The 12,442-nt window shown below is 49.2% G+C and overlaps 1 protein-coding gene across 1 annotated transcript; it reads right to left on the minus strand.

Annotated features, from left to right (window-relative positions):
* Positions 1-2,781: 2,781 nt before the first annotated feature.
* LOC102812546 lies at positions 2,782-9,314 on the minus strand. Its single transcript, XM_006867892.1, has 4 exons — positions 9,187-9,314; positions 8,838-9,081; positions 7,943-8,246; positions 2,782-2,801 (listed from the first exon to the last, which is right to left on the minus strand). The coding sequence occupies exons 1-4, from the start codon at positions 9,312-9,314 to the stop codon at positions 2,782-2,784; spliced, it is 696 nt and encodes a 231-aa protein (XP_006867954.1).
* Positions 9,315-12,442: the final 3,128 nt, after the last annotated feature.

Raw genomic sequence — 12,442 nt, forward strand, 5'->3', positions numbered from 1 at the left:
TCACACTGCGTGTGAGAGGCGCACGCGGCGAGTTAGAACTCTTAATTGCGCGTTGTTTTAAAACCCTTGACCCTAAAGGCTCCCTTGTCATTTGACAATGTACTCTTTATCCGCCATAACTTGTGGAGAAACAAAGTTTCTTGGAACTTTTTTCTTTCCTGTTAGAAGCTCAGGGAGGAAGGCAGACAATAGCACCAACTGAAACACCTGCGATTGTTCAAATGCTATAAAATAGGGACGGTGCCTTGGAGTCATTGCTCCTCCCGCTTCCAGAGGGAGCTCGAACCTGTAACAACAAGGTTATCCTTCGCCAACCTGCTCGCCAGGAGGCTCGCCAGACCTGCAAGGGATGCTGCGCCTGCACCCGGAGGGGATTCCCCTTTACAAACAGAAAAGACTTTTCCTGCATTTTTTTGTTTTTCTTTTCCGGGCTTCTGTGAACCCATGTTCAGGCTTGCGCCGCCGCGTAAAACGCGCCTTTGGCCTTCTGAAGAGTTCAATAGAAGTGAGAAAGGGTCGGTGCTGAGGACAGCGCTGAGGGCGGAGAGTTAGGTGAGCAGAGCCCTAGTGTGTTCGGCCCCAACGTCGGACCAGGGCCCAAAGAAATCTGGGCCACGTGGTCTTGCTCCGCGTTTCAGGGTGATATCACACACACAACGCCGGTACGTTTTGTGTGTGTGGGTGTGTGTGAGAGACAGAGAGAGATCACACATGTGCCTCTCTGGCCTGCCGCTGGGACCCTTCTGAGGTTGTCCAGACAGCGGGACCCAGTGAATCCCCGCAGCCAGAGCACTGCCACTTGGCCAGTTCGCTCCTGCTGGACGCGAAGTTGCTTTGGCCTGGGATGGCTGGCAGGTGGAGGGAACATGACCGGAGCAGATGAACGGAGATCATCCCGCCAGTCCGCAGAGCCACCTGTCAGCCCATCACTCGGGTCTCTGTCCCGCCGCGATCTCTGTGGGCGCGCGACCGCCCCTCCCAGCCTGAGCTGCGCGCCCTGGCGGCACCCGGGAACCCCAAGTCCTTCAAGCCAGGGCTCACCCGGCACTGAAGTCTCCAGGTGCAAACAGCACAAGTGTGGCTTTTCCAGCCCTTTTCCCTTCCCCAGCCATGATTCGCTGGTATTTGGGGTGGTAGTTGTTCTTTTAAAGGTATATTAAAGGATCATTGGCGTCTTCACATCAAGTCATTACGCCTTTATCCCATCAATTAACCACACCTCAGAGGACTGCTATTAAGAGCTAAATTGAGCTGCAAAAGTAGGTATCCCGTTTCAGGCAGATGTTGTCACCTCCCGCTAAGAGGCTAGGCTGGCGGGACCAGACCTGCAGCTTCCAGTGGCTGCCCAAGCCACACTGGACCTAGACGAAGAGGCGAGGCATTCGTGCTGGAGGGAAGGTCGCCTCCTGGCATTGCTCTCGTGCTCCAGGAGCCAGGAAGACGAGAGGCAGGATCCTGAACCTCCATCGCTGGGCACATCAAAGGGAAGTGTGCCCAGAGTTGTAACAGAGAAAACTCCAATAGTGAGTTGTGCGGTTTGGCGTAGAAAAGTAGGACCCTAGTAGAGACTGTTCGCAAGGCCCAAAGTCTCTGAAAAGGGGGCACAAGGGCCAATGTAATTTCAGCCGATAGGCCTCTTCAGCCACACCCCATCGCCTGTTCCCGCACTTTAACCTCCTCCAGTAGCAGACCCCCATACATCGGGAGTGCCTATAGAATTTCTGAAGAAACGGTACTGTAGGGATATCGGATAGGGAACTAGGAAATCCGGGATACAAATGTGGAGCATAGGACAAAGAGGATTCATTGTCGGTCTTAAGTGTGCTTCCACCTTTCCTAACCCAACCACTCAGAGGCAAAAAGACTTGGGGCACGGCTGCAGCATACAGCTGGGAGAACCTGGAGGGCTAAGGAAAGAAGAGAGCAAGGAGACTTGGCCTTCGCTGCAGGTGTGAGGCTTTCCTCCTGACGCTGGCCACAATAAATTTAGCCCAGGCTAAAGGAGATTAATTTCCCAGTATAATCCAATTAAAAGATTTCTGAAGTAATCTTTCGCGAAAATGAAAAAAAAAAAAAAAAGTGCGCAACTAAAGAGGGGACTGGTTTTGATGACAGTGATTTATCGCCCCTGCACAGCATGCGCCGGGACGCTACCTCTCCAGCACGCGATTTGACCAGAGCATCCTGTCGGCACCTCCAGAACAAACCTTCCCAGTCCTAAAAGACAGCCATCCATCAAGCCAACCTGAGCAGAAGAGAGCATGCAAGGGACTAAGGTTGCTTACAAGTCCAACAGACTTTTTAAAGTGCTATTAGATTTATGGTCTCTTTTTCGACGCCCATCCAGAGTAATTAGCACATATGTTCTAAATAGATGATAGTTTTGTGAGCAATAAAGCAATTACCCATCGTTGGAGCTGACAGTTCCTCCAACTAAACTCCAACCAGCAGCTAATTGGAAAAGTCATTTCAGCTCCATTGTCTGCAATTAGTCCTGCTAAACTACTACACCCCAACTAGCTGGTTTGAGGTTAATTTATTCAGTGTTGTATTTGCACGGACGAGTCGTTGCCACGAAGGGATTTGCCTTTTGCCCCTCCTGACTGCGCGCAGGGACTAGCGGAGCAGATGAGATTAAGGGATCCATATTTTTGGACCGAAATGGCTACCTGGCTAGGAGCGTCTGGCCGAGCCTCAGCTACAAGGTCAGTGTCCAGTGAGCTGAGTGCCTATAGAGAAAGCCATTGTTTCTCCTGCTGGGTAGCCACTGAAGGAAACTGCTCAATTCATGCTACTAAAACCTAGAATTAAAAAAAAAAAAAAAAGTCAACACAGAGAAGGCGACAGGATTATGATAGCGCCTCTTGCCCCACACCCTGAGCCACCGTCCCGTAAAGTCAAACCCGCAAGAACAGCAAAGTTCTGAGCCCCGGGTGGGAGAAGGGAGCCTTTTACTCGTGAATGGTTCTGAGAAAGAAAACTGTCTTCAGCGGCTCTGAGCGCAAAACCACTTCCCCCTTAAAACTGAGGTTTCCCTATGACTTTGTCTTTGCTTTTTTATCTTCTTTCTTTTCTCCTTTCTTCCTTATCTCCTTCTTTATTCCTTCCTTTCTGAAGTTAAATCCAACAGGTCCAGGATTTATGCACAGTGAGTGGAAAAAATGTGTTAAACGTCGGTTTGACGCCCCACCGGAGCTTCCGAATATCCAGCGGCTGGGATTCTTCTACTTAATTTAATCTTTATTGGACAGGGCGGCTCCTACGCTCCTATTCACCAGGAAACCCGGGGAAACAGATCTGTTGGGATTCAGAATTGAGGGCGGGAAGGAGAGGAGTTAAAGAGGGATTAATCTCCCCATCCAACCTCGAACTTTGGAACTGGCATCTCCCGTAAACTTGGGGGGGGGATGCATAAAGAGGAGGTGATGAGGGGGTGTTCAAGGTTCCAGTCTTGACAACCAAGAATCCCAGAAATCTGGTGGAAGGGGGGGAGACATGACAGGTTGAAATGGGAACTTGTAGCCTTGACAACCAAGTATTCCCTTAAAGGAATTTACAGCGAAGTGTCCCAGGCTCTGTGAGCAATTTGACGAATATTACTTAGGAGAACTTGGGGGAGGGAACACTTCTTAGGAGGTGAAACCCAGTGCTTTCAGTCTTAAAAATCAAATGTCCTTTTTGGAATTACCAGTCATATTTAATACCCTGGGGGAAGGGGTCTCTCTTTTGAAGTTAATATAACAAAGCCTAAGGGAGATGATATTTTAGCATATAAAATGTACTATAATAGTTCTAATTTCAATAAATTGTAATTAATTGCTCAGCTTCAAGAATTCAGAGATATGTATCTAGAGCAAGAAAAAACTTTTAAATGTTTAATGTCAGACTATTGTTTTCAACTTACTTAATGTATTTTCACCAATTTAATTGGAAGGAAGACAAAAAGAAAAACATCTTGAGGAGAAAGTGAAAGTAAAGGTTTCTGTTTTACCTCATCACCTCCCACCTGTCACACAATCTCTACCCTCTGAAGAGAAATGCTCCTGTCCATGGGACTTTACATTGAAAATGGAAAGAAAATGAGATGTCTTCACTAAAAGATTGTCCATCGTGTTCTCAATTATTTGCCTTTTATCAAGACTGCAATATGACATCCCAGAGACTAAGAAGACAAAGCTGGGAAAAAAAGGACAGCTGAAAATAGCACCTAGCCATGCTAGAAACTCTTCATGTAGATGTGTGTGCATACTGAAGTGTGAGAGTAACATACCTACCCAAGCAGATCCCCCAGAATGTATGTGAAACCTTTATGTAAATACTTCCATGCACCCCAAAAGTCATTAAGCACATGTATCAGTGATGCAGTGCTATGCAAGCTCAGCTAGCTGTCTGCACACATGTATTCACTTCTGGAGTAAAGGCATTTTCGTTTGCTCCCATAGTTTCTTTCCATTAAGAGCGATTAGATGATGCCTATTCAAAGTTGCTGATCCAGAGAGAAAATAAGAGTAGATAAAAGGAGATTTCAAGTGACCTCCTCATCCCATTCACATCAACCTGAGCCCTAGAATAGCCAAGGATCAACTAACACAAAAGCCCTTTCCTTTTTCTTTTCAGCTTCAGAAGATTTCATGCAAGGGGTTAACAATAAAACATAGAACTATCCTCGAGTTTTGTTAGATCATGCATTTGGAATACTTTATTAACTCCTCCAGGAGATGGGCTAGGTTTATTTTCCACTTCTGAAATGAGTAAATAAGATATACATAACACAATAAAAGGGGAGAATTATTTACTGCTCTGGTCAGTTTGCATCAGTGGTGTACTATGCTTATTCTTTTTATTTCAAACTTTACCTAAATCCTCTCTTTATTCACTGATGGAGGACACTGTAATAAACATATCTTTTTGCTGACAGTTTAGGAGAAAATGTTGAGTTTATTATTTAATTCACCATAATGATAGATAAATACAATTGCAGCCTGTTACCAGACCTGCTGGCTTTGCTAGCCAATACGTTTCCATTACTTTATCTTCTAGGTAGTGAAGACAGTGACATTAAAGACTTAAACATATTTGAGCAGTCTTTAGTCAGTGAAATGTCCAACTCAGATTTACTTCTGATGGGCTAATCCTGTAGTAAACGAAATAGGTGTTCTGACAGGTAACTATTAAGGGAACTGATTATATAGTACAGTTGATTCTATTGTCAGGGTACTCTAGTAACCTTCAAACTCATTTAAAAACTTCAACTTTTCATCCAAACCCAACCCCTTTTCTGCTGGGAAGAACAGCCATGCAGTTATTCTTCAAGTTAAGCATTTAAAATAAAGAAACACATTTGGCAACATAAAGGTCTCCAGTTCTTTCTTTTTGAATAAATAAATACATTTAGATAGCCAGGCTTGATTTTTACAAAAAAGTAAATATTTGGTCCTGGCTTCACTAGTGTGCTAGGAATGATTGTCACTTTGCCTCCTCTAAAAAGGCTTGATTTGCATTCAAAGGTCAGCACTATTCTCCAGCAGCCCTCGCATCTATGTTACTCCTGGGCCCTCTAACTGGGGGCCCGGGCAGAAGGGGAAAGTGTTTTCCTTATCTCTCTTTTCCCAAACATGTGCTTTAAGTGGACGATTTGTGATAGAAAACTAAATCGCTGACTAAGGTAAAGCATGTCTGCACTTATCTCTGGGTGTTTCAACCTAGAGGTGACAAGAAATGCCTGGTCTACCAGAGTGTGATAGTGAGCTCACAGGCCTGCTGGACTTAAAGGTTCAACCACGTGAGCAGTCTAGGAACTGGTGGTCCAGCAGAAGCGCAGACTTCCAACTTGGCCTTTCCACCTTTGTTTTCATACTAACAAAGGCAGAACTTTTATAGCTGGATGGGCACAATACAGACTAAATTCAATCTTGGAAGGAGTGGGCTGTTTATGAGATAGGCTACGGTTTTGTGTGTATGTGTGTGTGTGTGTGTGTGTTTAACATTTAATATTTAATTTAAGCATTGTTTAGACGTCAGATGGACATTCCTGTGTCTCTCTTCTCTCCAACCTACCCCACCCCCATCTTTCCTTCAAAAGATCTGTGTAAAACCATTTTAAATACATCTTCTTCAACTGCGTTCCTTACTGGCCTTAATCTCATGCCAAGGGAAACTAATTGATTCGGGGCACCTTTAAAATAAGCTCTTTGGGAAAGGTCTGCAGCAAGATCAGAGGAACTGACCTTTCGCCCAATGATTGCAGGCGTGTTCATCTCTCCAGATGGGCTTGATTTTTTTTTTTTTTAAAGGGGGGGAATATTTTTGGTCTATGTTCTTTCTAAACAGAATAATATCGTTTTTAATGATTTAAGCGTAAGGAAAAGAAGAAAGACAATTTTTATACCTATCTAATCATGTGTAGTGTCTCACAGCTTTTGAACTCGATTTTTTTTTTTACACAAGACTACCTTTGTTCAGTGAAACTTACCAAAAAGCCAAAATGAATGATTGGGTGGGTGAGTTTCAGAAGAGCAAAATACCAACATACGAGTTATAGGATTAGTAAAGAATAGTTCCGTTTTCGTTGTAAGAAAGTCTGCTGTTAATTGGTTAGAACGCCTGCTTAGATGGGACTCTGGGGCCTGGTAAGTCAGCGCTGTATGCAGCCACAGATCACAGATATCTGCTTCTCTCTCTCCCCCCACTAGGTCACTACTGTTTACTGGCTATCTGGCTGAGAGAGATCAAGTGTTGTGTGGTAGGTCTTTTAAAAAGTGATTAACGCTGAACCATGATGCTAGCAGTCCACAAGGGGCATTGTTTGTAGCATACTGCCTGATTTCTCTCTCTCCAGCAGAGGAGTATCCTAATCCCTCTGGGGTAACTCCATTGAAGACCCCATGTTCACTAAACAGGCCTGTGGGTATCAGGAGGGCACAGGGAGACACAAGAAGAGAGGCCCTGGGGTTCGAACCCAGGCCCTAGTGAGGTCCTTCCTTTTCCCCAGAGTGGCATCACAAAGGTAGTTAGAAAGAGTCAAACCCACGTGGCAAGAGGGATGGTTACTGAGGTAAGAACCTTAGTGAGTCTGGGTCCAAGAACCAAGTCCACGTGCTGTGACTCAGTTGAAAGTTGTGGGGTGAAGTGCCTGACCCAGGAAGGGAAGAAACATCCAGAGAAGAGAGGATGGGTAGGAGAAGAGAAGAAACTGCAACCACTTTTCCCTGTTCGTGCAGCTGAGGTTCCTGGACACATGTGTGAAGCTTCACAAAATGTGAGAACCCAGCTGCCCTCGCAAAATATGATCAACCAACAACAACAGATACCATTAACTCCTGGTTGAGGGTGGAACCAAGGATCGAGTATACCAAGTTGGACCAGTAACAAACAACCTGGTAGAGAGCAAGCCAGCGCTCTCCAGCACCTGGGCTGCCCCTTCAGTTCCCTCACACAAGCCATTTTGCGGGCGGTGGGCTGTTAGCACAAGTGGGGGCGCTCTGCATGTGTTCAGTCACAGTCTGGGAACACAGGGTTGGACGGAGGAATTGAATCTAAGCTCCTTTCCCCCGGTACAAGTCTTGAGGGGAAATAGCTCCCCTCCTTAAAAAAAAAAAAAAAAAGTATTTCCTCCCCGCCCCCTCTCACTACAGAAAGTTGATGCGCAAGTAGTGCAGGAGAGCGCGCTACTCCAGGCACACAAACCCGCTCCCTCCCTTCCTGAGGCACTAGCAACTTTGCCTGGGATCTCGAGGGCCCAGCTCCCCACTTCCCGAGTCAGCAGCGTCCCAGGGGTTTCTCCCAAGTTTTGGAAGCTGGGAAGAGGGGCAGAAGCCCACAGCCAGGGTGTGTGGGCACTGGCGCTCCCGGGGAGGCTTAACTCGTTCTCCCGCCTCGTCTTGCCCTTTGCCTGCAACGTCCGACCCCTAACTAAGCTAGACTGCCTCATTCCGGAGCTCACCTAGCCCCGGGGCACGGCCCCCGGCGTCAGCTCCCCCGCCTCCGCCCCCGCGCCCTCCCTGCGCGCCCTCTGACGCAAACGCGCGCCTCTGCCCAATGTAGAGGAAAGCGCTCTTGTAGGTTTTAATTGAAGCTCTTTCACACACACCCTCGGTCCCTACCCCTGGGAGGCGACCCCCTCCTCGCCCTAAGTCGCCTGCCTTGACGCGAAGAGTCCGGCTCCGCTGCCTCTGTTCAGTCTGGCCCCAGTGCCCGCTAGCTCCCGCCGCTGCGGGTTCCCCGCTCGGAAGAAAGGCTTGGATTCGCTTTTAATCCGCTAACACTATCGCCCACATCTAACAGGCATCCACGGATCGCATTACGTTAAGGGATCTCATTACAAACGGCGCCCGCAGGTGGGCGGCAGAAGCCACCCTGGCACAGCCGGCCGGCCAGCAGACAAGGCTCACCGGGCCAGGTTTCACAGCTCGCTCCCCCGCGGCTCGAGCTCGGCACAGCGGAAAAGGGGTTGTAAAACGCACGGGTCAGCCTTTCTCCCCCTCCCCTCCCCTCCACAAACTGGAGGTCTGGCAGCAGTTCCGGCTGGGGGATAGAGGAACCACAAGGTTGGAGATGGGGTGGGGGTGGGGGTCCTGTAGGACTCTGGGCTGGTGTTCATCTGGCTGCATCCTCACCTCCGCAGCTGCGCTGCGGTTGCTATCGCTGCCTCTGCGCCGCTGAGGGGCAGAGGCCGAGCGAGGGCAGATTGTGGCCAGGCCCCGCAGAAAGTTCTCATCCCTCCCTGGCTACATCGACTCCCGGTCGCGGCCGATGGAGACCGTAGAAACCAAAGCTGCCTCCCGGCCTGCCCGCATTACCAACCCCTAGTTCAAAAGAAACGACAATCTTTATATTACTTGCCTGGTTGGGACAGGACTTGGTTGAGTCTTGCTTCTGGTGTCCACGACGCACGGTTCAGGGTCCGAGGTTGGCTGGGCCCACGGACTGGGTGTCCAGCGGACCTCCGCTTCCCTGCCGCTCGCTCGTTCTTCCTGCTCTGCCTCCTGTCCTACACGCTCCTGTCTCTCCGCGCTCTTTCCCTGTCTCTCCCTCTCTCCCTGCCTGTCTTCCTCTGTTCTCGACTCCCAGCCTCTGTTCAGTCTGGGGAATAAAATTTAGAATTTGTACATTAAGAGCTTGCCTTTTTTTTTGGGGGGGGGGCGGTGGAGAGGAAGGGAGGGGTCTGCTTTAATCGTGTTGTTTCACCTTTTAACTGACCAAACGACTTGAGCGCATTTATTTGAGGAGAGGGGTGAGAAAGAGGCGCTCCTGTAGCCCCTACTCGCCTCCTCTCCATCAGCAGCGTACAATGGGCCGCTGCTAGCGGAGTGCATTGACAATCTCTCTATTATTCGAGCTGGAGGGTCTGGGGGACAGGCACGGGAAAGCCTTTATTCTGCTCTTTCAAAATCATCGCTTCTGCTCGTCACTAGGTGGTCGTCTGCTCACGACTTGAATGCTGGAGAGACCGGGAAGCGTAAAATGCACCCCAAACACTCAGCGCTTACTAACCCCTCCCCAGTGAGATTTAAAGTGAGAACCAATATTTAAAAACAAGCCCTACCTCTGTCAATGCTGCTTGGTCTTTTATTTCCACCTTTACCTGAGGGCGTGTTGGAGCTCGGGATGCTCGACCTGAGACAAACTTTTACGCTCTCCCGAGTCCAGGGGCAGGCGGACCGCTGAACGCCGCTCCTACCCCCAGCGGTAACAGTGGCGGCTTTGTCACTCAGTGCTTCTCCGGCGCCTGCCGGAGCCTGCCTGGGGAACGAGCTCTAAACGAGGGGTGTGCGAGTGTGCGATTGGAGAACATGCAACTAATAGAAGTATCATTTCCCCCCAGTACGATCTTTCAAGGAAAAAAAAAATCCATTGAAAGAATTTTCAAAGTGCTGTCTTCGTTTGGAAAAAAGACACAGGCTGCCTGTGGGGAGGGGAGGAGGGACTCGGCTGTGCGCCGCAAGGGCGCGACTCCCGTCCGCTAGGTGGCAGCCGGAGCCAGCGATTCCAGCAGGCCCCGCAGCGGGACCCGCTCCTCCCGCCGGCCCCTCCTCCTGTGACCAATCACCTTCGGGAATGGAGGTCTCAGTTTGTCTCTTGTCTCTTTCTGTGTCTCTCCCTCGACCTACCCCTTACCTCTCTACCTTTCTACCTCTTCTTCTCGCCTACCTCTCCCTCTTTCCCTGAGACCCTGACTTGACCGCACTAACGTCTCAAGAAAATGAGGACTTACTTGTGTTTTAATAATTACTGGAGCGTTGTTTGGAGTTTAGAACAGCCTGAGGACACAAAAATAAGAGGGAGGGATTTGATATAAAAGTTCATTTTTTAAAAAAATTATCTTTCTGATGAGTAGAAACCGTTGCTTCGCATCCGATTTGTAGTCATAACTGCAAGTTCCAGGACTGTGCTTTGTCATGTTTAAACCTATAAAACAAATGTACTTTGGGCCAAAAAATAGGAAAGCCCTACGTTGTTTCTAAGAAGGAAATGAGCAAAAGCCAGACTTGAGGAAACAATTCAAACCCAGCGTACTTGACGAATCATTAAAATAGTGGGGTTCCGTTCCCGTTATTTCTTTTCCCCTAACATTCTCAGTGACACTCTTTACTCTATACAATCTAATTTTTTTTTAACTTTTCAGAAGAAATAAAAATAATTTCCTTCTAATTCTCTTTTCGCCCATCGCAATGCATTCTCCCCCTCTACATCCCTTCCCCCTCTAGGGGTGTGTGTGTGTGTATGTGTGTGTGTGTGACTATAGACGACCCATACTAATCAGGTCTCAGAGTAAATAGCAGAGCAAGGCGATCTCAATGTAAATTGCGCTTGTCAGAAGCACACCCCCCTCCCTCACTTTCTCTCCTCCTCCCCTAGGCATCCCAGTCAGTAGGTAGCTAAGGGGCGGGGGGGGGGGGGGGGGGAGAAAGAAAGAAAGAAAAAGAGATGGGGGAGGGGCTCTCCAACCAATGGCGTGCGGGAGGCTTGGCTAACCTTAGCCTCCCATTTTCTCTCCCCCCCCTTACCCCCCGATTCAGGGCTCTGACCAGTCAGTCGCCTTTGATTATCAGTTGCCAGCAGCCCTTCTCTTGGCTCCTTGACACGAGCTCCATATAAGGCAGCGATCTCCATAGAAACGTGTCAGTTTCAATAGTAGTGTCAAAGTTCACTATATACAGACATTCGCGCAGATCCCCCTTTCGGAAACATTGCTCTGCGAGTCCTCCCGTTTAAACGCATTCAATTTTTGGGTCTCTCTCTTCTCTCTCTCCCCCTCTCTCTCTTCCTCCCTCTCTCTCCCCTCTCCTCTCTCTCTCCTCTCTCGCCCTCTCTCTACTCTCCCCCTCTCGCCTCTCTCCCCTTTCTCCTTTCTTACATATTCTATTAGTTGTTTCCCCTTATTCTTCTTCTCCCTCTTTCTCTTCTTTTTCCCTCCTCCTGTCTCTTCTACTCCATTCTTGCACAAGAGAGAGGTCTAAACTTAAAAAAAAAAAAAAAAAAAAAAAAAGAAGAGACACTCCCTTCATAGTCTTCTTATCGTTATTTTATATATATATATATAATATTTTTTTTTTTTGGAGGGAGGGAGTTGGTTCCCGACTGAAGAGCACTTATTTAAAATACTAAAAAAAGAACATTTTTGGGCGATCTCCAGGGTTTTTTAACTAGCACTGTGTGTTATAGCAGAAGAAGCAGAAGAAGGAGCAAGAAAGAGGAAAAGAAGAGGATTATTTATTCGACCTACTTTGGATGTCTCTCTCGCCTTTTTTTTTCCAATTCTTTTTCCTCTGATTTTTATTTTTCTATTTCGCTGTGAATTCGTCGCCGGCGTGAATTATCCCGTATTTTTCTCCCCTTTCCGTCACCTCTTGAAAGAAGAAGACAGCGAGAGCCCGGCGCCACCGGCACAACAAAAAGAGCAAAGTGTGTGATCCTCGTCGCCGGCTGCCTCCCGCTCTCCAGCGCTGCCTTCCTGAATGGCTGGCTGCGTCCGGCCCTGGACCTGGCCCCCAGACACCCGCGCGCCCTGATCGCCGCCAGCAGCCTAGCCCCGCGCCCTGCTCGACTCCCCGCGCTTTCCGCACTCCCGAGCCCCGCTAGGGCTCTCGCCGGGACAGCGGCAGCGGCGCGGGCGGCTCAAACCCCAGCTTGCACTCCAAGTGAAACCCCAGCTCCGGTTCGGACTCCGGCCTCCAGCCTCGGCCCCGGCTCCTCCAGCGGCGTTCGCCGCAGCCCCTGAGGCGGTGGCTCCAGCGGCGCCTGCAGCCGCGACCTCCTCCTCCGCCACCGCCGCCGCCTCCGCCGCCGCCTCCGCCCTCGCCAGCTTCCTCTATGTCGGCTCAGCCCGCGCGCTGTGCGTAGCCGGGGCGGCCGGCTGGCGGGCGGGCGCCCGGCGCGGGTGAGCGAGTGTGAGTGTGTGTGTGCGCGGGGGTGCGGGCGAGGCGGAGGGCGAGTGTGTGCG

The sequence above is a fragment of the Chrysochloris asiatica genome, unplaced genomic scaffold (genome assembly GCF_000296735.1).
Source record: "Chrysochloris asiatica unplaced genomic scaffold, ChrAsi1.0 scaffold00111, whole genome shotgun sequence".
NCBI lineage: Eukaryota > Metazoa > Chordata > Mammalia > Afrosoricida > Chrysochloridae > Chrysochloris > Chrysochloris asiatica.